The sequence below is a fragment of the Aphelocoma coerulescens genome, chromosome 3, assembly GCF_041296385.1.
Source record: "Aphelocoma coerulescens isolate FSJ_1873_10779 chromosome 3, UR_Acoe_1.0, whole genome shotgun sequence".
NCBI lineage: Eukaryota > Metazoa > Chordata > Aves > Passeriformes > Corvidae > Aphelocoma > Aphelocoma coerulescens.
Genome location: NC_091016.1, coordinates 63,886,986 through 63,911,186, shown reverse-complemented (window position 1 = coordinate 63,911,186; position 24,201 = coordinate 63,886,986). Strand labels below are relative to the sequence as shown.

The 24,201-nt window shown below is 38.0% G+C and overlaps 1 protein-coding gene across 8 annotated transcripts in view; it reads left to right on the top strand.

Moving 5' to 3' along the window:
* ARID1B (AT-rich interaction domain 1B) overlaps positions 1–24,201 on the top strand; it is a 327,784-nt gene that overhangs the window by 18,265 nt on the left and 285,318 nt on the right. For all 8 annotated transcript variants that reach the window (XM_069010621.1, XM_069010620.1, XM_069010615.1 and 5 more), the window contains exon 2: positions 14,291–14,485. In XM_069010621.1, coding sequence (XP_068866722.1) covers positions 14,291–14,485 — 195 coding nt within the window. The remainder of the gene's footprint in view (positions 1–14,290; positions 14,486–24,201) is intronic.

The window sequence follows — 24,201 nt, the reverse complement described above, 5'->3', positions numbered from 1 at the left end:
ATGTTATACCCTCCAAATCATAGAAGAGCAAGGCTTGAAGGGACATCAAGAGGTCATTTAATCTATCTGTCAGCTCTGAGACAGGATAAGGCAGACCTAACATTCATGGCAGATGTTCATCTGTCCTGTAGCGGTAACAGACTGAGCAAAAAAGAATTATTTATACTTACTCTTTCCCCTTGTCTCCCCAAAGCTTTGTGCAAGCTGAACTTTACCTAGAATTGGTGTGAGAGGATATATGAATTCCTTCAGGATTGTTTCAAGTTTCTGAGTTATTTCTGGTTTTTGGAAACTGTGTGTTTTCTGTCAAAATAATCTGATGATGTTTGTGTATTTTTGAGTGTGTAATAATCCCATTTTAATTTTATCTGGTTGTCTGTTGTTCAGGTGTATTTCTTCCTGAAATGATTATTTCTCTGTGTTGGCTTTGTAACCAGTGTCTCCTCTTCTTTGGCATTGAGCAGTTTAGTTTAAAAATGTGTAGCATTTCATTTTCGTACTTGACAGTATTTCTAGTGTGTAATCAGTTTCAGTTTTCCTTTTTTTATTTGATTTCTTTTTTCATGAAAGAGCTGAGCAGAAAAAAGAAAACTAACTGTGGGTAGGAGTGTAGAAGTGAGAAGGGGAAGAATGTGTTCAAGATACTACGCAGCAGAAGAGCTGGGTTTAGCTGAAATGTCAGGTTAGATATGAAGTGAATAGTGTGGCCTTAAGTAAAGATTTATATTCGTTGAAGAATAAAGGGAACATATGTTTCAGAATTTTACATGTGGTATCTGCAGCTCTTTAATCTAAATTGAAGGTTGCAAATGAGTGTCAGATGAATAGCATCTTTCTAAATAGATCAGTACCTGAAGTTGGAATTGCAGATACTTTGTTGCTAAAAGTAGTCTTTGGGTTTGTTTGCTCCATTTTGCCTTTTGGTTATGTCAGCTGAGAAACATCTGTCTTTGCTGCTAAATGACCTCTAATAGACTAGGCCAAGTGATTTTGACAGAGTGAACTGTCTTGAGCCCTCAACAGCTGCAGGAAGGTGCTGATGTAAGTTGCCACCTTGGAGAAGGTTTAGATGTAAATATACTCAAATAGCTGTTGCCCCCAGAAATAGCTTACTCAGACTTACAGAAAAGATTCCCTGTACCTGTACTGCTTCAATGTTTATGAAGATAGTGATTCCCTTCTCTTTTCTTCCCATCTAATCTGATTGTTAATTTTACTTCTGTTCTAGATTTAGTAATTTTGGGAAGTTGGGAATATTCTATTTTGGGTTGTGCCCAAAGGGGGCTCATTAATCCTGAAGATCCTCTCTAACAAATAAAGAAGTTTCTTTGAAGTGCATTTAGAAAGCTGTGTTGGTGTTTTTGCATGATGGCTGATGTGGGCTCTCTTAAGGACTGGGAAATAAGAGATGGGCATAGAAGTGGAAAGAAGCCAAGAGTTTTCAGGCAGAGAAAATTTGAAAATATAATGGTTTCTGCTGTGGGAGAGGGAAGGCAGTTCTATGAATGTGGCATAATCAGGTTTCCTGTTAAATAATTTTTTTTTGGTTGAGAAATACTGAAGAAGTGGATCAGCTTTCCTGCTTTCATATTTCTCAGACCAGATATGTCTCAAATGCTGATTTTTAATTTATTTTAAATGGTGTGATATTGAAAGAAAATTATGATCATATATTGAAAGCACATGCCTTCTTTGTAGAGAAACTGAAAGTTCTGGATAGTGGTTATACTAAAAGTGTGCATTTAATTCTGAATGTCCTACATGAGTTGTTGCAGAGGTGTTCATACTCATGGTTAAACCTATTTCTTTATTTCTTCACTTACCTGTGTGTATGTGTTACATGCATGTGTTTGAGCTGAGGTGCTCTGGGATGTTTCATAGTCTGGCAGGATTTGTGGAAGAATTTGTCCCATTTGTTGTGATTGCAAGAACAGCAATGAAGACTTAGTGACTTCTGCCAGTTTTGAGAAATAGGTAAAGGCTCTAGGGTAAACCAGAATTTGACCTGGTTTAAACCCAGGTCTGACTTTTTTATCCCTGAGTAAGCCACAGTGAACTCTGTGTTAACATTGAGATACATTTTTTGGAGTTCATTTCTCTAGAGGTCTTCCAAAGTCATTCCCAAATCTCTGCAAAATTTTAACTTTGTTTAAAATGTGGGAATTAGAGCTGACAATATTTTCAATTCAGCCATAGCTTTTAAATTACGATAACAAGAAGTTATTTTGCTTTCAAAATGTTTGTATAAATACATACATGTTGATCGATTTTTTAAATTGTAGAAATTAAAATTTAAAGATGATCAGATCCCTTAATACTTTGAGTTTTTGACTTGCTATGTTTGTTTCAGTCCAGCTGCTACATGCTAAGTGCACTAGTAGTTTTAGAATTACTTGCAGGATGTTCTCACCACCACCTTTAAAGTGAAATTTACAACTCCTCAAGTCTTTGTCCTTTTAATTCTAAAATCCAGATGAAGTGTAATCCCAGGAGTGTTGTTTCGCTGTTGCAATGTAATCTTTTTCAGATGATACATGATTTAGTTGGAAACAAATTAGCAGGTATGAATGCCTAAAGAAAGCAATTTAATAAACAAGATTTTTGTAATACCTAATCAGAATTGTAAAATGATACTTGGGAATCAGTTACATTATACAATAGAGCGGGTGTGAATGTAGGCATGTGTGTGGATTCATGGTTTCTAGTCACATTGTTCTCTCAAGTGACACAAGGGCTTCAACCTTCAGTTTACTGTTTCTTCTAATTTATAACTTAACTATTAAATGTTTTCAATCAATAAAGAAAATTCCCACTCATAACTGTAGTTTGTTCTGGTGATTGATTTTAATTTTTTTTTTAACTACTGGCACCTCTCCATTTTCTGGTGCTTTAAATCACCTGTTGCTGGTGAATTTTTGTTTGTTTTGCTCCTGCCTAGGAACTTAGTTCCATGCTGCTGACAGTGTCTGTGTTGATGAGAATGGACATTATAAATGCAAAATAATCACAGGCAGGTACTCACTAAAATTCTATTGCTCCAGCTCCACAATATGGGTGTGTAGCTCCAGATTCATTATCTGTTTGTAGTTAACCCTTGGACTGAGCTGATGTTGCTGGTATGTCTCTAAGTGGGACACTGGATCTTTGTGATGTTCAACCAGTGTGATACAGAGATCATTATGGAATTATGGTAAAAAGAGATGAACTGGTGAGTTCCCAGGTAACTTAAATTTTTGCACTATTTCCAACCAAGTTTTTTCAGTCTCTACAAGAAGCAGTTTTAATATAGAAAATACGTTACAAGAGAAGTTTCTTGGCAGTTGAAGAAGCGACAAGGCTTCTGTTATAGAGCTAAGTTTGCTTTCCAATTATCCTGATGCTAAATATATCCTTTTAGGAATTCTGCATATATTGGCTCTAGCTAGGGGCTTTCCCCTGTTTTCTTTTTTTTTAATTAAGACCATTTTTTACCTATTAAAAAAAAAAAAGTTAGGCTTGCAAAGAGAGCATGCTAGATTAATGAGTAAGTTACCTGCTCTGAAGCTAGAAACCAACAAATACAGAAAATCAGTGCTTTACACTGTTTTTTAGGGTCCCAGTCTGCTATGCCATGTTGTGAGTAGGGTGACTGATTATTTCCTTTTTCTGAACTCTTGCTGGTGTGTCAGAAGGATATAACTTAAAACTCTGGCAGCTATTTCTCAGTGTGGACAGAACTTTCTGAACCTCCCTTAGCTGAAATATCATGTTATGACTATGGAAAAAGAAAACAACCATTTGCTTTTGTTTGTCTGGTGAAGTTTTCCATTCTTTATCCTTTTATGCATTTTTATTTCAGTAACCTATCAATTTTGTAAATGATGTTTGTTTTGGTGTCCCCCTGTCCATGTCTCCCCTCTTCCCCAATTTTATTTATCATGAACTCAGACACCTGCAAAAAGGGAAGAAAATTGCATAAAGCCACTCAAGTGGCAGAGCATTTTGCAGAGAGGAATGGAAAATAATATTTGACAGCAGTTAGGGATGAGACTAAGAATTGGAGCGTAGGAAGAAAAGAGTGACTGTATTATCTAGAGTATCTGCTAGATTCTAATGTTACCTGATTTATTCTGGAATTGCATTCTGGTGAGGTCAGTTACAAATACCAGCAGTAAGTATAATGTGATTTTTGAAGAGTTGTCATTCGCGTTTTTTTGGTATTAGTGTAATCTCAGAACACGGCCTAGAAATTTTACATTTGCTTCATTCACGACCACTTGATGAAATCTAGTGTATAAGGTTGAATTTGAGCAGTTGAGGGGCTTATTTTTGAGCTTTTTTTCCCCCCCTCCTTTTTAAGATGTTCCAGGGGCCTTTTTCCTTTGGAACATAGAATTCTGAATGTTTAGAGTACCTCGTTGCAGCCTGTTGATGCAATTTCTCCTTTTTTCAAACTCTGTAGAGGTTTGGGGGGTTTTCCTCCCTTAGCCTACTCTTCCTGACTGCTAGTCCTCTTTCTTGTTGCTAATAACTGACATCCATCTCCCCAAAGTCTTCATGTCTCTTTCCCTGTTAAAAGTGTATATAATACTTGCTGTTATGAGAGTGAAAACCCAGTCATAGGAAGGTGAAGTGTTGTGCTCATGTTTGCATATCAGGTCAGCTGCTGAGCCAGGAATAGAAGCCCTGTCTTATGACTCAGTGCCCTAACCGCTGGCCTGCACCGCCTCTCTGGAGCACCGGTCTTTTCCAAGAATATAGTAGCGATGGGGCATAGGAGTACCTACAGCAAAGATAGGAGCTTTGCTCCAACTCTGGCAGGGCTCCGAGGCTCATACACAGCTTAAAATACAAGGGGAGGAAAAAAAGCTTTCTAAAGGAGCTCCTGATAAGTTCTGTAAAGTTATGGTTTGCTTTGCTTTGTTTAGAAACAACAGCAAAAAAACCAAAAAATTCTAATTGAAAATGGCATTCCAGACGGTTTTGGATGTGGAAGAAAGTTCCATGTGTTTAAAAGTCAAACTCTGCTCTACAAATAACCTTAAGAGCGGCCTGTGATTAAATCTTTTGTATATTCAACAACAAACTCATTTTATGCAACCACAACTATGATAAAATTGAATTAAATGAACCTGCCTCTAAGAAAAGATACTGAATAGCTGAGTAGCGCATTATTCAATGAATGGAAAACGGGGAGGCTGGCTGAAACTGCTGGGAAATGGTTTTAACATTCTATCGGGCTAAAGAGCAATTCTGTGAAATCATTGTATTTGTTTCCCCCCTACCTCCCCGCCCTCATTTTTTAAATAGCAGTGCTCTTCATACTGTCAGAATTCAGTGTTGTGACACCCCTACTCAAAAGTTATGACAGCAGTGTAATGACAGCTACTGCCTCTTGAGAATCAATCAGGCAATTAATTTTGTAAATGAAATGCTGATTATACAAAGCTTCACATGAGAGGCCCAGTGATTAAAATCAATTTAACAAATTGTTTCAGGTGGGACTTGATTAATAATTTGCCATAAATGCTGAGGATATATGACCAGCATACCTTTGTGTGTGTGTGTGTGTTAATATAGAACTATATATATCTCTTGGAGTGGAAAAAATCTGCAGCTAACTGTATGTACTTTTGGCTTGTGACCTAGATGTGATTGGTTATACCTTTTTGTGGGTACGCTGTCGTCCCTAGTGTCCACAATGTCACTTTCTCAGCTAGTGTTCTCTCCAGCAATTAAATACGTCTAACTTATAATTTCATTTCTGTAAGTAAATCCAAGTAGTTGAAAAAGTGTATTCAGATCCACTGGCATATTAGGTTGAGGAAGATTTTTCTTTAAAATTTAAAGTGAATGTGGGATTTTTTCCATTTACATCTCTCCCCACCATCACGTATATTTAGGACGTTGTGCATTTTCTCCCTCTTACTGCAATACTTCTCTGCAGGGAGCCTTCCTGCAGAGCTCCCCTCGTTCCACTCAGGGCAGTGCTCTATTCCTTGGCTGACGGACACTATTTTTAGTACATCCTTTTCTGTCCCTCTAACGCCGTGTTTGTGTAAGAGCTGTACAAAGTAGGTAAGGGAATTTTTTTTCCGAGTTCCAGATGGCAGCCATGCACAGTGAGTGAAGGTGTTTACTTGTCTAGGAAGCTGAGAACTTCATTGCCAGACAAAATAGAAGTAACTGGTATTCTGGGTGGGGCTTTTCTTTTTTTAACTTGGTTTTCTGGGTTTGTGAATGGATTTTCTCTTCCTTGTTAAGCCATAGCCTTGGCTACTGAGGAGACCTTAAAGCTTTGAGGCATCCACTGGTAAATCTAGCCTGAGAACTTTAGATTACTATTTTCCCTTGCTAGCTGCCTTGCTCTCCTGCTGGGGCTTGCTATTTTGACAGTAGAAATGCCAGACTGAGAGCTCTGCCCATGTCTGCCCATGCTCCAGTGCCAAAGCTGTTGTATTGGTGAAAAACCATTCAACACAGTTATAAGTTCAGATGCTGGACTGTGGATGGAAGTAGTTAAAGCATGGTCACAATCTGGCAGCACATAGGAGAAGCAGCTGGAATGAGTGACCTGTTGTATAGTTGCAGATTGGTTTGCTAGAAGACGTTTTAAAGAACCTCTGAATTCTCTTGCACTAGAAATTGCTGCAAACTTGTTGAGGAGGGGAGTAAAGCTTCTGCATGCCTAAAGAAAAGTGGTCTTCTTTGTAGGGGCATCCAAGTTGGAGAAGACAAATCTAAAGATAGGACTATAATTCCTAAGTACTTCCTGGAAGAAGTTTGATATTAGGAAAGTGGGTTACAGGAGAACGCTGAATGTTCAGGTGTGATGAGGACAGATGACACACATTAAGCTAACTTCAGAGTAACCTATTAGCTGTCAACAGCTGGCAATGACAAAGGCAATTTGAGGGGCAGCGGTTCTGAGCTGTATATCCACATGAACTTGTCAGAAACCTAGGATTGTTTTGGCCATCAGCTGTGTTAATGTGTATAATTGCTTCTTGATGTTTTCTTAACCTTTGCATGCACTTGTAGTGGCAACTGAAGAGGTTAGTTATGTACACTTCATTAAAAACAGATTTCTTTGCTATGTTTGTTGTGATTTGTTCTTTCAGTGGTTGTTTAGTTTTATCTGTATGCAAAATAATAAATAGAGAATGGCTGATTCATGGGCCTTACAGTTTTCAGGTTTTGCGTGTTAAAGAGCACTCAGAAGACTGAAAAACAGTATATCCTTCTCCCTCACCCTGCAAAAACAGTTGCTTTTATAAATTATTTGTAAATAGTAGTAGTTGATTCTTTGTGGGGCATAGCTTTGATTTTTTTCCTTTCTTTCCCCTTGTTAATTACTTACTTTCTGTTTTGAGTGGGAAATAATCTTTCTGATGTTGCCCTGCAGCTGAAATCAGACAGTATGCAGAGCTTTTAAGAACAGGAAAATGGTTATTTATGTGAAATCTCTGCTAGTGTATGCTTCTTCATTTACTGGATTGTCTTCTATCATAGGCTTATGTTGAACTCAGCTTTTTGGTTTTGCTTACTACTTACTGTGTTTGTGCAACCGCCTTTTTTAATTAAAATTTTAGTAAAACAGATAGTAGATTTCCTTTTTCAAAAAAATAAGAAGTATATTTGCCAGTCACCGCTCAGACTTTATTGTTAATGTCAGAATTTAGTGCTGTACATTCATACTTTTTTAGTAGTTGCTTGCAGCTTTCTTAAATGGATATTGAAATACACGTAACCAGAGTTGTTTTGATACTCCCACTTTTGTCACGTAAAAACGTTGGCTGAGGCGTCCTTGTACATGTTCATACAAATGATGACATTATCTAGGAATGGATTATCTTTTCTGCAGTTCCATCCTCATGCCAGCTGTGTCATTGTATTATAGTGAATACTCGTGATTATCTGTAGCGATAAATTTGTGACTTGGTGTCTGACCTAGAGTTGAGAGCTTCATGCCCATCTTTCTTGGAATGTTGGTAACTGATTGTCAGCTGTCTTTATTTATTATGAGGTTTCAAGGCTTTGGTTTTTATACAGAGATGGGTTTTCTTTTTTTTTTTTTTAATATGGAGACAAAAGCTTTGGCTGCAGATTAATCAATAAACAAAGAGTTATTGTATTCATAGCTCTAGGAGTTTGAGGGGAAGCCTACTTGGGAGTGTTGAGTTCATGTTGTTTTGTTATAGGCACAAATGGTGGAGCATTACTTGGGGTGCTCTGTGCCTTGTAGGCACTTTAAATCGCAGCATTTGCTGTTATCAGCCAAACCAATGCCTCTTTTCATTTTTTTTTGTTTAAACAAACAAAAAAGCACACTTTAACTTGAGAAGTAGTTACATCTCTCATGTAAATACTCTTGTCTTCTAGTGAATTGCTCTGTTTGCCTTGTAGAAAAGAGCACTACCTGAATGGGATTCATATCTAAATTCCATTGTGACCTTACTAAAGTGTCTCCCACTCCTCCCTGGCTTGAGATTTCAGTGTTGGGGGTCTTTGTGGCATCTTTAAATGGACATGTTAGTGACTGGTGTTGTTCATATTCATAAACATCATTCAAATAAACATTTTGTTGTTAGCAGTGAAACACTAATTGATAACTTAATAGTGGATATATATATATAATGTGTGCGTAACATTAGTAATGCCTTACAAGTAAGAGCTGATTTTGGTCAGACTGCTTCTCAAGTTACTCTTTTGTGCAAGCTGCCTCAGATCTGAGTATAGATGAGGTAACTGGGAAAACACTGGCTAAATGACAAAAGAAAATGGTAGTGTATTTTTCTCTCACTTTAGAAAAGGTGAAATTGAATCTCCAGGTACTTCAGGGTGAGGTGATTTATTTGATTGTTTTGGATGGGAAAAGCGCAGAAGTGGTGGTGGTGGTACTAAGTTTACAAGTGGGTGTAGAATATTAATTTTTTCACTTCTGCCTATAGCAGGAATGTCGAGTTTATGTATTCTTTTATACAAAACATTGAAAAAAGGAGCAGGTAAGAGAAAAAGGTTGTCAGTGATTATTTGTAAGTAGTGTAGGCTTTTCAGTGTCCTACCTTAATGGCTGTATTGTCAGTCTAAAGACTGGGAATGAAACCTTGGCCCTGTTGAAATCGTAAGCAAATCTTCCACTGGGTGTTTTAATGTGCTCACAAGGCACGTAATAGGCAAGAAGTCTTATGAAATGCTCTGTTCTCACAAAGATAGTACGTGTGCAAATGAATCTGATACTGAAACGAGATAGGAACTATAATAAAGGGGTTATAAATTATAATACTTCTGTGTACTGGAACAAAGAAGAAGACTGAGGTATTTTGAGGACCTGCAGATCTACACAAAGTTTAAATGAAATGCAGCAAGTTGAAGAGGAGGTGAGGTATCAGAAGCAAAAGGCAGAATCCATCTAGGCTTGCCTGGAAGAGTAGTATGGCAGTAAAAAACAGCATGAGCAAACACTAGATAAACTGGCAAAATGGTAATGTGTGTATTAGGAGTAAAATAGCACTAGAGAAAAATTGGACTGTTCTGTAAAGGCGGGAAAAGAAACTAATGGATATTGATTACTACAGTGACACTAAAATAAAGTTTAATAAGTAATTAAAACTTCACACTACAGCATGTAGTAGAATTAAGTAAAGGCATGGAAGATGTGAAAATACACAAGTCATCCATTTGTAGTCAAACATGGATGCTGGTTTTTAGAGGAATGTGATTCAGGTAGAGCAATGCTGTCATTTTTGGTAAGAGAGCAGCTGTGGAGGGGTTGCGTTATGATCCCTACAGCAGAAAGCGGTTGATACTTCTCATAATCATCCTGTCACTGAAGACTTGTCTTTGAAAACTATTGGAACCGATGTTATAGAAAATATTGGAACTTAATAAATGTTAAAGGAACCTTCAGATAAGATTATAATGTGTATGTCTCAATTAACAACTCCATCTAATAAGTTTTCAAAATGTCACGGATGAGAGAAAATCTTGCTATAAGAATGACACCAGGAAGTCTACAAGAATGATAAAGCTAAAAACTGTGCATGCATTGAAGCTGGAAAAAGTTACATTGAAATTTTTACCTTCACTGTAAGGGGGACACAGTACTTGATGAGCAGCTCTTCTTTCTGTTAAGTGTATGGCTCACCGTCTTTCTCACCATACACTGTTTTGAAGACAAAATTTGTCTTTTTGTTAGAGAGTTTTCAGTGGTATTGATCATGAACATACTAAATTCTAAAATTGGTTCTGTGTTGAAGAAATGATGGGGCTTTTATGTTCATTTTTGGGATTGGAAATTTTTTCCCATTTTTTTCATTTTTTGCAGCAGGGAAGCTGAGGCATTGTTGTAGGAAGTTTGGTCTGGTTTTGATGGCTGTAGATTAAATTTTTTGAAACACGCAGTTTGTGGAAACACTTTCAGAGCACATCTATAATCAAATTCAAAAGTAGTTGCAGTTGTAGATGCGCAGCATTTCCTGCAATTTAAGCCCCATGATTTCAATTCAAGATGCATTCAGTTGGTAACTTTTGAAATTTTTTTGGTTTAGTGAAAAACTGTGGCAGATGCAGAGGTAGAGTCCATTTCTGCTTGAGCAGCACACAGCTTCTTTAAATGGCAAGACAATTGTCTGCTTCATTCCCTATTCTGTATGATAAGTGAAGCCCTTGCTCCAGTAGCTCACAGTAGCCCCTTCACTGCCCTGTGCTGGGTGAACACCTGGAGCAGGACATCCGCTGCCTGTGTGGGTTGAAGTGTGGCTGTGTGTTTAAAGACACAGCCACACTTCTGTGAAGGACACACGTTAAATGTTGCAAGGGCAAACTTAATTCCAAGAACTCTCAACTTGTGCAATACTGTTTCTTAACCCTGGGGAAGAGCTGGCTCTTTGGTTTTGTTTTGCCTTGCAGAAATATGATGACAGCCACTGAGTAACTGGTAGATTTCTTTTGGAATATAATCTGAAGGGAGTCAGGAATAGCAGTGGTGACTTGCCACCCCCCATAAGGACTGACCAGTGTGTAGGCTGAGAAATGTTTCCTCACTCAGTCCGTCTTCTCCAACCCTAGAGATCATAGAGCACTCTACTGTTTTTTCCCTGAGAGCTTTGGAGGCAGGAGAAACAGGCAGCACTGACAGCTAGGGTGGGTCCCTGTGGCTTGTCCCAGTAATTTTCCCAGGCACAGTTACTGCTCTCTCTCAGTCTAGCTCTCTCATATTCAAGTATCTCCAGTCCTTGGTCCAGGTGCTTGACTTGCAGTGTTCACAGTAAGTTCTAAGCATCTCCAGGTCCCTTGCTACCCAGTGACCACATCTCCCTCGATTCCAGTGTTGTGCGAGACACTGCAGCCTCTGGTGACTGCATTTACAGCAGTAGCTGAGGCTCTTCATCCCTCCACCTTTCTGAATTGGAGGGATATTGGAGGGATATCACCTGAGGGAAAGAGGAGCAGCTCACTGGAGAGAACACAGAGAAGTGCAATGATGGCAGGTTGGTGAGAAGGAAGGGAAGGAAGGATGCACTGGCACTGAGGCTCACGCTCCCAACACACGCACAGAAGCTCCGCTGCTTGGAGGTCACTAGTCCAGAGGACAGACTCTTTGGCCTGTATCCATGTCACCTCCTGACCTTGTTTCCTCCTCTCCCCTTCAACTCTTTCTGCCTCGCTTCTATCTCCATTGCTTTTTTAACTCCTTGTCCCTCTTTCTGTGCCTGGCACATTTGAGGCAGCCTCCATACACTTTGTAACTCCGAAGAAGCCTTGCCCTGTCCCTCATGTGCTCCTGTTTATTCCTCCTTTGCTCTCAGGCTGGTGACATTCAGGTGCTCTCTCTGACACGGGCACATGCCTTGCCTTTCACAAATGTCCAGTGTCACCCTGGGAAATGAAAATTCTCTGCCTCAAAGCATGGTATTCAAGAGGTATTTTCAAGTGTTTTATGTGAGAACATAAACCATGTATTTTTCTGTGACCTCATTCTAAGACATAGCTGAATGTTTTCTGCTGAGTTTTCCAGAGAATTTCAGCCTCAAGCATACATATGCCCTGGAAAATTTCAGCCTAAATGCTTGAAATTTGGCAAAGTTTATATGCACCTGAAAGTAGTCTTAATAATGGAAAATGTCATACTCTTTTAGCTGTGTAGCTATCTGCATTGTTTACATTTAAGAATTGGATGCAGAAAAGAAAATACTACACTCAGAATTAATTAAACTTGAATTTGAGTAAATGTTGTTATTGGAGATGGAGACCTGGAAATTACACCCTGAAAGAGAAGATGGTGGCAATGAGCAGTGCTGTTTGGCTTCATGGGAATCTCATGGAGGAAATTCAAGACTCGCTTTGAACAAGGATTTATATTTGAGAAGATGAATATGACGGGTGATGCACAGAATGAACATTAAAACACAGAAATAAACATAGATGAAGTATTGTGGTCTATAGGAGGAAATGTAAGTTGTCCCCTGGGACACTGTAAGAAGGAATCTATAGTTCATCTGCTTAGCCTTTGTGTTTTTAATTGAAACTGTGATGAAGAATGCATGATGGCCTAAAAAAAGAAAAAATTGAGAATGTTGTTGTGGATCAGGTGATCTGAAGTGGTTGAGGAACCATTGATTTTGAACAGTATGAAATATAAATAGTAAATTACCCAGGGACATTTAGTGGCAAAAAATAGAAACTTCTAATCTGGCCACGGAGCAGGCAAATAATAAAGGGAAAATAGCTGAGTAATACCCAAAATTAGAAGTGAATGTGCAATTTGCTATGGTAGCAAAAAAATGGTGGTCCTCTTCTGAAGTGAATGGAGATGTCATGTGAGGAGGAGGTTATCATTTCCATCTTCTCAGGTGTAGTGTGCCCATATTCAGAATACTGTATTAGTTTTGGGGGACATTCCTGGAAAATTGGTATTGGTAGTAGTGGAGAAAGCGAAAAAAAAAGAGTGAAAAAAAATGAGGTTTGATGGATTTTATTTGCAGTAAGGAAAGAATAATAGTTCATTAAGCAGTGACGACTTTGGAAAGGACATATTTTGGATAGGAACAAAAAAAGTAGTGTGTTAGTAGTACAAACATCAGTGATGAGAAGAAACATGGATGGGAGTGGGAAATGTTAGTTATTGTCATAATAACTATTACATCAGAATGTAATAGCCAGAAAGGACTTGAAGAAGCTGTATTGCATAGGAGGTTTTAAAAGGAAACTGGGCCAGCAGTATGCTGCAGGAAAACATGTACAAAATGTGCTGCAGGAGGGAATCCTGCTCCTGTTGGGGGGAGGGTGGGCTGGCTGGGTGAATTAATAGGTCTTTTGGGGGGGGGGGAATAGAAGGGGCGTATGTTTCACTTTTATGAAGACATGATTGTGATAGGCTTTTTGAAAGTTCCTCCCCCCCCCCCATTCTTCCATGAATCTAACTAGCACTCAGGAATTAAAACATGGATGTCATATTAACAATACAGGGCTGCACTTGATGAAGTATGGTATTTTTTCTGGTTCAGTTTGTCCTCAGTAATAAAACATGAGAGTAATACTACACAATGGTTGACACCTGTCCTGAAACTGTTACAGGGATTGGTAAGTGCTGCCAAAAAGTCTAAAAATAAAACTTCCCTCCCTTACCTCCCTTCCCCCTCCATCACTGGTTGCAGTTTGATTTTCTGAGGTCTATTAAGGAGGCAAATATACTTTCATGTAAAATGTGGGTTATGACTTGCTTTTTGATCTGGAAACTTATTAGTGTGCACGCTAGCAATAGGAAAATGCTGAAATACAGTGTTCTGTATGCATTGCACTTCTTGGAAACTTTCTTTTCTTTCCACTTTCTCTTTTTTTTTCAATGTAGGAGAACAGACATTTTCTCAAGGCTAAGTGGCTTGTCCACTGTTTGTGTCTCTCTTTATACATTTTTATGGCTTTATTTTATTTTTGTTTTAACGTTAATATCAGTGATGCTAATCAGTTTGCAGCAGTACATTTAATTATTTCTTAAGCTGAAATTTTTTAGGCAGTTTTTCTGCTTTCTGTCTGTATAGAGAGCCTAACAAACAGCCTCAAGTTTTAGTGTAAAAATTTTTTTTTTCATTGTTTTAGATGGAATAGAAGTCCCAAACTCACTATTCAGAACCTCATCTAATTAATCAGAGAACCAGGGTATGGTACTTTGCCAGTTTGTATGTCAAGTCAATATTTGATGTATAAAGCATTGAGAAAACACGTGTCTAATTTCCCCGCAGTGAGCATGACGATTCTGACCTTTTTCTTTGCATGTCTTAAATATTCCTTTGCTTGTATTTGCCAACAGGGCAGTCCGATGGATCCGATGGTGATGAAGAGGCCGCAGCTGTACGGCATGGGCAATAACCCTCACTCTCAGGCACAGCAGAGCAGCCCCTACCCCGGGCAGTCCTACGGCCCTCCCGGCCCCCAGCGCTATCCCGTGGGAATGCAGGGCCGAGCCCCAGCAGCCATGGGAGGAATGCAGTATCCACAGCAACAGGTTTGTGGAGGATTTTTCTGGGTTGCTTTGGTTTCCCTCCTCTCTTTCTCTTCCCTTCTGATACTGCGGTAATACAGAGGGTGCAAGAGAAAAACCCCAGAAATAAGGATTTCTTGTGCAGAAGGAGGATGAAAGACTGTTTTAAAACTAAATAAATTATGTTCACAGTGTGATTGTTTTGTGAAATCCCTTACAGTTTGAAAAGGATTTAGTTTTTGCTGGTATCTTTCTGGAGAGAGAGAAGTATGTCAAATGCCATGAATTTTCTTTTTTTTCCAGTCGACACCACTTAGCCTTGCATATTTTTTTGGTTCTTTTCTTTGCTGTTGTTGCTATTTTGTTTTTGGTTTTTTTTGGTGGTTTTTATGTTCTCTTTCTCTCTGGCTTACATTTAAATGTAAGATGAAAACCTAGAGCTGACATCAGTACATCAAGGCTACTGTAGTCCAGCGCATACAAAAGTGTTACGTATTTCTATCAGCTGTTTGTTGTGGTGGTGGTTGGTTTTCTTTTTTCCCCTCATTCTGATAGGAGTCTGTAGCTTTTCCTATGTTTTTTTTTTCTTTTACCATCTCTTTAAAGTCAGGATTTTTTTTTTTAATATATCAGAGTATATAGAAAGGTAAGAATCTCCTTTTTATCTACTTGGATTTCACTGCTGATAGAGAGACCTCTTGTCTCAGCGATTTTCCTACCCTTTTTAAGAAGGTCAATCTCAATATGCATGCCATATACTAAGGAAAATACAGCAGGTTTCAAGAGGGAGAGATAAACCGAGGTTAAGAAGTTAATGTTTTGCTAATTTTTTTTTTTAATTAGGGATGTGAGTGTAGGCAGTGAGTGCTCTACACCGCCTCGTGAGCATAACAGTAACTTGATCATTTATGGGAAAGAACATTTGTTTTATGCAACTGACCAGTCAGAGATTAGGTTTTTTTTATGTCATTTATTGTTAAATATAGAAAAGAAAATAAAATTTTGGACTCCTGGCGGATAGGTGCCTGGCCAATTCTTGTTATCACCTATCCAGCAGGACAAGATGTTAATCAGGCAGTTAATTAAATAACAGTTTCAAATATATTCTAGTATCATTAGCAGAAGTCTTAATTTTTATTCTTTTCATTGTTAAATAGATACTTACTGGTAAGGAAGAGATTGTTTCGTTTAGAAATGCCAAACAATATATTTGGTTGCTAGATTCAGACAGCATAGCATTTTGTCAGTTGCAAAAGGGAGGAGAAATTGAATAAAGGAGGCTTTATTTTTCTCCGTGTAGCTGTAGCCAAAGTGAAGTTATTAAAACACATTTTTAATTTAAAAATGAGTTATTCTGTGTTACGCGGAGATGAGTGTTGAATTTGCAGTGCATTTGCTAATTGCTTGGTAATTGTAAATTACCCGTCAGCAGGCAGTGACCTGGCAGCGCCATTGGCTGCCGGCCCCATCCGTCTCCTCGCAGCGCTGCTCTAAGTGGCTGAGCGGCAGCGCCGGCCCGAGCACCAGAGCTCTTTGGGGAAAAAGGGACAGGATAATTATGACATTGAATTTTTATTGAACGGACATCACCACCTAGGCATGATTTTGTTTTGGACAGCCTCCAAAGCTTCGTGTGTTTGGTTTGTGAACCTCTAATGATCTGAATCCAGTTCTTTTCATATTGCTCATATATTACCACCTTTCTACAAAGGATTAAAATGCAGGAATGCAGGTTTGTAAATTGAATTGCCAACTTACCAGCTGAGTGGTAAGTTGTCTTTGGCACAGGATGCCACAGTTTGATTCCTGGCTGGATTTTTACTCCTGTGACATGAATATTAAATAAGGAGAGCCTAGCTATGCTTGTTAAAACTGTGTAGCACGTATCTACTTTAGATATCATAGATACATAAAATATATAATATTGCCAGAAGTTTCAGAAGATGAATCTCAGCACTTTCTGGAAATTGGACTGCTTTACAGTGTCACACTGAATTTATCAAAAGCGCAAGGCACTTACAGAAACTCGATTGGTTAAAAAATACTGGGCCTTAAACACGTACCGTGCTCAGATTTAAGTATTGTGCAGAGATAGCATTGAGTAGATGGATTATGAGGGTGGAAGTGCCACACTGTAGGAAGGGTGGGAAGCATCAATGGGAGAGGTTGTTCTTATTTTAAGTTATAGTTTGCTGTTGCCCAAAGATAGCTGAGGGTGTCAGCTCTGTTTCCTTGGATGAAACAAGAAGGCTTTTTGTTAAACTGTGAAGATTTTTGAATTTTGAAGAAGACCTTGAAATGTTAAGTCTGGCTCTTTGTCAGCAAGTGTTGTGGCTTGAGGTTAGAACTATGGGACTTGACAGATTTCAACTTGCAGGCTCTGCTGCAGGATGCTGCAAATGAAGAAATAAAGATGAAAAACAAAACCCTAAAGATTGAGCTAAAATTAATGGAAGTGGTAGAATTGAAGATAATTGAAGATAAGCTAATAAGATGTACTTAGCTGGTCTATGTCATATTGCAGCAGAGAGTAGTGTGTTCCAGCCTGCAGCCCAGAGGTGGAAGAGCTCTCTCACAGGAAGTGAGGCTGCTGGCATAAGCAGTGAAAGATGAAAGAGGATGAAAAAAATGAAATGTTATCAGGTGCATTCAGCCTGTGTATCTGCAGCATGGGTGTCAAGCATAGCCTGCTAAGCAGTTGTAAAAGGGGTATCTATGAAGTGCTGCAGACATTCTCTTACAACTGCTGTTTGGTCTAGGCATGCTTGGTACCAAACATGAAGGTGCAAATAAACTGCCAGATTTTCTTAAAATTCTTTGTGGAAATTGCAGGATGTTGAAGTGATTATGGAAGGTATGGGATATGTTCTGTGACATGACTGCAAAGGACTGAAGAGAGAAAGCAGATCTCCTAAGTGTTTGAGCCCCAGCACAACACACTGAGCCTTACATAAGGCGCACAGTTTGAAATCCAGGCAATCTCTTTGCACTAATATAGCTAAAGATAGATAAAGGGGTCTAGATATATAAATAGCCATATAGGAAAGGCAGGTAAATTGTGATAAAGGTAATGGTAACCTGAGATTTTCACTTTCTTCTCTGACAGTTGACAACAGAGATACAGATTTGTCATGTGAAGCCTCTTGAGACAAAGTGCTAAGCAGTTTGAAGAGTGCTGCAGCATTTTGTAAGATTTTACGGGCATGTCCAGTTAACTCAGTGTGAGTCAAATAAGTATATAAAGCATTTGGACTGATTTGACACCTATATAAAGGGGGAAGGTATGAGGAAGGAAGGTGATACTAAAAGTCATATGCTTAATTTGTAGGATAGTGGACTTGACATATCTCTTGTCAGTATGCATTAATATGGCGAATTAATTCCTTAGAGATTTTTGTATTTTTAGGAAATTTGGCATTTTGTTTCTTTCCCATTCACCTTCAGTGGGAGAGGGGGGAAGAAGGCAAGGGAAAGCTGGGAGCAAGATGGCCTTGTGCCTATGTTGTTAGTCTTCATGATTGAAACACAAGTCACAACAAGACTTTAAAATGCTGTTCTTGCATGTAAATCTTAATACTGCTATCTCATAATCTCGTGAACCCTCTCTCCTGGTTTGCATGGGGTGAATGTAATTTTAGGACTATTAGCAGTTCTTACCCAGGAAATGTATGTAAAACCAGAAAGCAGAAAAATATTCTTTCAGATTTAACTTTCAGTTTCTAATATCATAGATATCACTTGGAATTACAAAGATATGATGTCAAAATTGAAAATCCTAATATGCAGGTATAGCTAGCATCTGAAAACTTCAGGCTTGATTTTGCAATAAATTTCACTATGAGTGAAGTACTATCTGAGTAATAAGATCTGATTATAAAGACAATAATTTGCTTTTCATTTAACTTCTTTTTTGCCTCACACCCTTTTTGGACCTCAGTCAAGCAGGTGATGATGCCGTGATCAGTTATTTCTGGATTTGGTTTGATTGCCCTCTCAAAGTGTTTTTGTGCTTTAGTGCTGTGGGCTGTAGGAAAGCCTTCTGCTGCTTTGTAAAGTCATTTTTGCTAAAAATAAAAAGACCTGAGAATACCAATCAAAATAAAGGGCTTTTTTCCCACCAGTAGTGTTGCTTTTTCATGATACTAGCATGCAGTATTTTATTTTGTGATGAATTTCATTAACCCTAAAAATCATATACTTGAAATATTTGCTTATAGGTTTTGAAAGTTTTCAGCAAAGTTTGAAGGCTTGAATTTATGAATATGTTTGAAAGAATTGAATGGTGTGATGTGCCTGTTTAATCAGATGATCATTTCCTGATTGATTTTTTTTTAGCATGCATTAAAATTCCTTGTGTATTTGATGGACTGGAACAACAACTTATTGTGTAAATAGGATCATGTTGCTATAATGCATAGTAAATTCTTTATGAAAGATATTTGCATGGATATGTACAACAGCCATTCCAATAGCTATTTAAAATGGAACATTTCGGTACTGATCATGCAGTTGCCTTAGTGCCTTGAGCCTGCTTGCTGCAAGACAAGATTTGAGGCCTGAGCCTCGGTCTGTTTTTTTTTTTTTTGCTATAGAAGTACTAAGAGATGAAAGGATGCTAATCACTTGTCCCTTTAATTTTTTTTTTATATTCTTGATTTGCAGAATTCAAAACCAAATGTTATCGGTGTCCTCACCATTTTAAGAATGGAACTGTAGATATTCAGAAAAGCACTAATGCCATTTCCCCCCTTTTTTGATATACATATTATTTTGAGATGTAAGGAAAATATGCCTGTTGTTGTCTTATATGGCAAGTTTCAATGTGGGGAGTAACTTTTTTTTTAAAGGGGAAAAAACATTGTAAAACCTCTAGGAATATGTAGCAAGGATTTACTGTAATGGAAACTGCAAGTCAAACAGAACTATAGCAGCAGCAGTGTGATTACATCATTTAGGAAAGGGTTTACAGTGCCCGTATTGGGTAATGTCCCAGGTTGGAAATGTCAAGTTTACGCCAAGGAAATCAGTTGGCTGTTGGTTTGGCAGATAGAGTTTTAAAGCCAGCAAACACACGTGTTTACTACTGGTTGGCTGGTTGTGTGTGTTACTTTGTGAAGTCATTTTAGTTCTAAAAGATTGAAGTATGCCAAGAAAGTGAGGCTTACTGTCATATTTTGCTCTGAACCATTAACTTAAAATGCGGCATATACATACAGCAAATACTGGTCAAGTGATTACTTTTTCTGTCCTCTGTGTGTGTAATTGCCCTCACCACCTAGACGATGTTAAATGCGTTGCAGTTTGTTTTGCTCCTAAGTAGGTGTTAGCACAATTGATGTTAGTCTTGGTTAAGAGAACAGACACTGAAAATAAGCACCATTCTCGGTTCTTAGCCTATTTATTTTGCAAGAACAGAGAATGAATCGATGTGATTGAATCTCAGAAACAGCCAGCAGAGGACAAAATAGCGAGATGTGTTGCTTTTTCTTAAAGATTGATAGATGAATTTGATGCACACACATAAGAAGGGAGTGTGAAGCTTTGATCAGCATGTGCTTCGGAAGTACATTTTTCCAGATTTTTGTTTGATTTACCTTGGGGGCTTGGGGGGCATTTGTTTTCCTTTTGGCTTTGGTATTGGTTTTTGTGGTGGGTGTGTGTGTGCTTTATTTGGGTTTTTGTTTGCGTGTTTAATTTATTTTGGTTTGCTTTTTTCACTGGGCATTTATTTGGAGCTGTTACTAGCAGATTATGTTAATTACTGGAAAGCAGAAATGTCAAAACTAAAGGATTACTTTTCCCAACTTCCTATTCTGTTAAAAACATAAATACTTTTAATTAAAAGAATTCCTCAGTAACATTTTATTTGAATGATATATCTGCCATCCTGCTGAACTTCTATAAACCTCTAGGAAAAAAAAAACGAGTAAAGTAAGTAGAACTGCTGCTTCCTGGAGAATGTAAAGTTTGAACTAGAAAAAGGGACAAGAAGTGACAGCTAGTTGTCTTCCGTGTAAGGTCATCTTTAAGAATGGGTCTTTTGATAGTCAAGTGTTAATAATTGCAAAGAAAAGTTGCTGCTCTTTGTCATGTAAAGAAATGGGATTTTTAAATTTCAGATTTAGGAAAATGCTTGGTACTGTGCTTTTGCAGACTGTAGGAAAATGTTTAGCATGGTTCTTTCTTTTGGGTATACTAAGCCTCATTGACTAAATTGAAAAAAAGGCTGCTACTTTAGTTCATGGCAGGATAAGGCTTTATGTTGTATTGTCTCCTTTAGAATTATCCCTTCTATTGAGTGCAATTCACTCTATAGAGGGAGGTGAGCACAGATTACAGATAATCACAGAATCAAATTCGACATAAGTTTGTGGTCTTTATGATAGTTTAGCTCTTCATCTTAATGCTGGTCATCTGAGATTGTTTACTGAAGAAAATCCCTAAAGTAACAGAATTGCATTATTATGGTAAATAGAAACATTTCAGTAGCTTCCATCATTCTTTGAAACAGTGCAGAAAAAAATGTAGGTTGAAAAGGGGAAAGAACTGATCTTTCAGCTGGTGAGAGATGGCTCGGAAATGAGACTGGGTCAACATTTTTATTTGTTGAATTACTATGTAATGGTGTTCAGTAAATGCTAATTTTTACATCCATACTGGAGTAAGAGGCAGACAACATTTGCACAGAAAGTGTGTAAGAATTATCAAAGTATTATGACAAATGAAATGTATTTTTGTTACTGCTAAACGATTGTCATTTAGCTGGAATATATAATAGCTGTGATCACATTTGTTGTTCTGCTTGGAAGTGGGGGCATGAGAGAGGAAAACATGCAAGCCCTCTGTGTTGGTGTTCTGAAAACGGTGATTGTTAAAGGAAACAGCAATTATTGTGTTATTGGGAGCTTGGTTTGCTAGCAGAATTAGCTGTCAGTCTGCACTGGAGTTAGGCAGGAAATAGATTTTGGTAATCAGGAGTGGAGAACAGAGAGCTATTTGCTGCTTCACTAGGAAGGTACAAAATCATTTACTTATGAGCAGCTCATTTTACATGGCAGCAGGAGACATGAGTTTATTTACATTTGAAGTGAAATAAGCATCTTGCTTTAAGAAAAGGCTGCTGCATTACTCTGTTCAACAGCTGCCATATAATGACTGTGCCAGGAGGGTTTTAAAGTGTAGGTAAGGAATAATTGACTGTTACTCTTAATATTATAGTCATAGTAGTTTTTTTTTAATAATGTTAATCAAAGAATAATTGATGCTCAAAACTGTTGAAATGATGTCCCGACCCATCATGCACATATACTATAAGATTTTTGTAACCATATTGTAGCTGTATTTCCCAGTATTCCTGAGGGAACTCAGCTAATTTTTTTTCTGTTTTTTTAAATCATGGTATGAGTTTCTCAGAAGATGCTATCATTTGTCTGTAAATTTGAACTTGCTCAAAGGAAGCAAGGGAGGCAATAGAGTATGCTTTTTTAAAAATAGGGAGCGTGTTTCCCACAGCTGAAAATAGGGTTGAAGATAAGGGGAAATCAGTGGGAAATATGCTGTGACTTCATTGGAACTACAATTTCACTTCAGGGCCACGTTGCTGGGATTGGGTGACTTGTCTTGGTATCAGGGTAGGCAGAATTAATCCCCTAAGTCAACTGAAGAGAATTTCAGAATGAGACAGGTCAGTACCCTTCACTTTGGTCACACTGGGACAGAGTCAGGTAGTTTTCTTCTTTGAACAATAGGCCTTTCAAAAAATATCGGATGTTTCAGTAGTTCAAGATTAGACTCCTATTGCTAGCAGCAATTTTTTAAAAAATAAACTAAGATTTATATTAGATTTAACTTCAGCAAAACTTGTGCAAAAATTACAGTGAGAGAGTTAGTACTGCAAAAAACCAATTCCCTACCTTTTTTATGTAGTCAGTCTTAAATGACATGGGTCCCATGCAGTGCAATTCAAGCTTGCTCAGTAACCTGCTTTAGTTTTTCATGTTTTATCACCTAGAGCTTTTTGCTAAGACTTTTTGTGGGAGTAGATGAGTAATAAAGTCTTCAAAAAAATCTTAAATATGTTTGAGACTATTTTAGTTCTCTGTAGGTAATTTTTTCTAATAGTCATGTGTGTTTATATATTGCATTGCTCCTTATAACTATTCTAACAAGGCACATCTAAAAATCCTAATGTAAATACTTTAAGCTCTTGGTGTTTTGTTGTTTTTCAAGACCGATGAAAGAAAGATTTAAGAACTTAAGGAAGAACTCAAATCTACAACTCATGCAATCTCTGTAAGCTTTTATTCTTCTGCTACCTTAGGTGACCCCATTTTTGGATACTTCTCTGGTACTTGTTCATTGCTTTGTCTAAAATAGAAAAAATGTGTTAAATGCTTGCATCCTTGCTGATAATGTATTTCGTCTCTGAATCTTACAAGATCTTTTGGGGGTGTGGAGGATTACCAAGGAGAAAATCATTGTCTGTTTTATTTCTTTGTACACTCCATTTTTTCCCTCTGCTTCTGAATATTGTTTCTTAGTGATGCTTTTTGCATTTGAGTGTAAGAGCAATACACATACCAGGTAATAAAACAATTCAGTGACTGGACATTATTAGAAATCACCTTTGAATCTTATATCCAAATACACCTTTAGGAAAGTGAGTGGATTTAGTTTTGGTATGTACATCAAAGGGACAAATTACACTTTCTTGTTAGTTTCTTTCACAGAACAGTGATGAGGAGATTTCTGTGTATTTCTTGGCGAACTGTTGTATAACTTGTCTTCTGAGACAGGAGTCCAATCAAAATACACAAGGTTTATATAGCCATTTAGGGAAGATGTTGTTTTAATTATAGAAGTAACATTAGTTATCTGGAGTCTATATGCATGTGTTTCACAGGCCATGTTGGCAAAGATGTGCTTTACAGGACAGGTTAGAAAAACCACCTTGTTCTTTCCACAGGATTGTCTCTCTCTCTGAACTGTTTGGTGCTCAGCAAGTGGTGCTTAATACAAAGAAACACCTAAGAGTCCATGCCAAGAACAGACTGAGCCTGTGCATGGACAAAGCAAGCAGGGCTGCTCAGCAAGGACCTCTGCTTTTAGCTACTCCTGCCCCTCCTCAGAAACTCCACTGCTTGCATCTGCTGTCTCTCCTAACTTTCCCAGCTGGCTGCAATGAAAATTGGCATGTGTTTTGACTCTTCTACTGTACTGGAGAGTGTTTTAAAGGACAGATGCAAATGACTGGTTTGTATTTTTCATTGGTTTCATTTTATTGCTGGTTGGCAAAACTGAGGAAAATCAGAGGCCAAGATATCCCCCTGCAGGTTTGGGAAGTGTGTACTTAATAGATTTATGGCCCTTTTATGTTTGGAAAGTTATTCTAGGGAGGAAACTATTATTTCTAAAATGAACCTTAAGTTCTGCAGAAAATTTTGCTTTAGACCTCGTGTTCACAAAAGAAAAAAATCCTACCTGATGTTGGAGAGCAGGCAGGTGAGTCTTTAGTCCTCTGAGGTGATGCTGTGAGAAATTCCATGTATCTTTCTAAAACTGAAGATTGTTTTATGACCTGAGTAAATTTGCAGTCTTGCAGCAAGTGGTGAAGAGTAGATTCAGTAAATGCCAAGATTGTGTGGGATATTTGGCCTTTTCTTCTTTGATTTTATACATTACAAGAAAAATAATGTTTTCTAATATTCCTTTAGGCCTATAACACCAGGGTTACAAGAGGA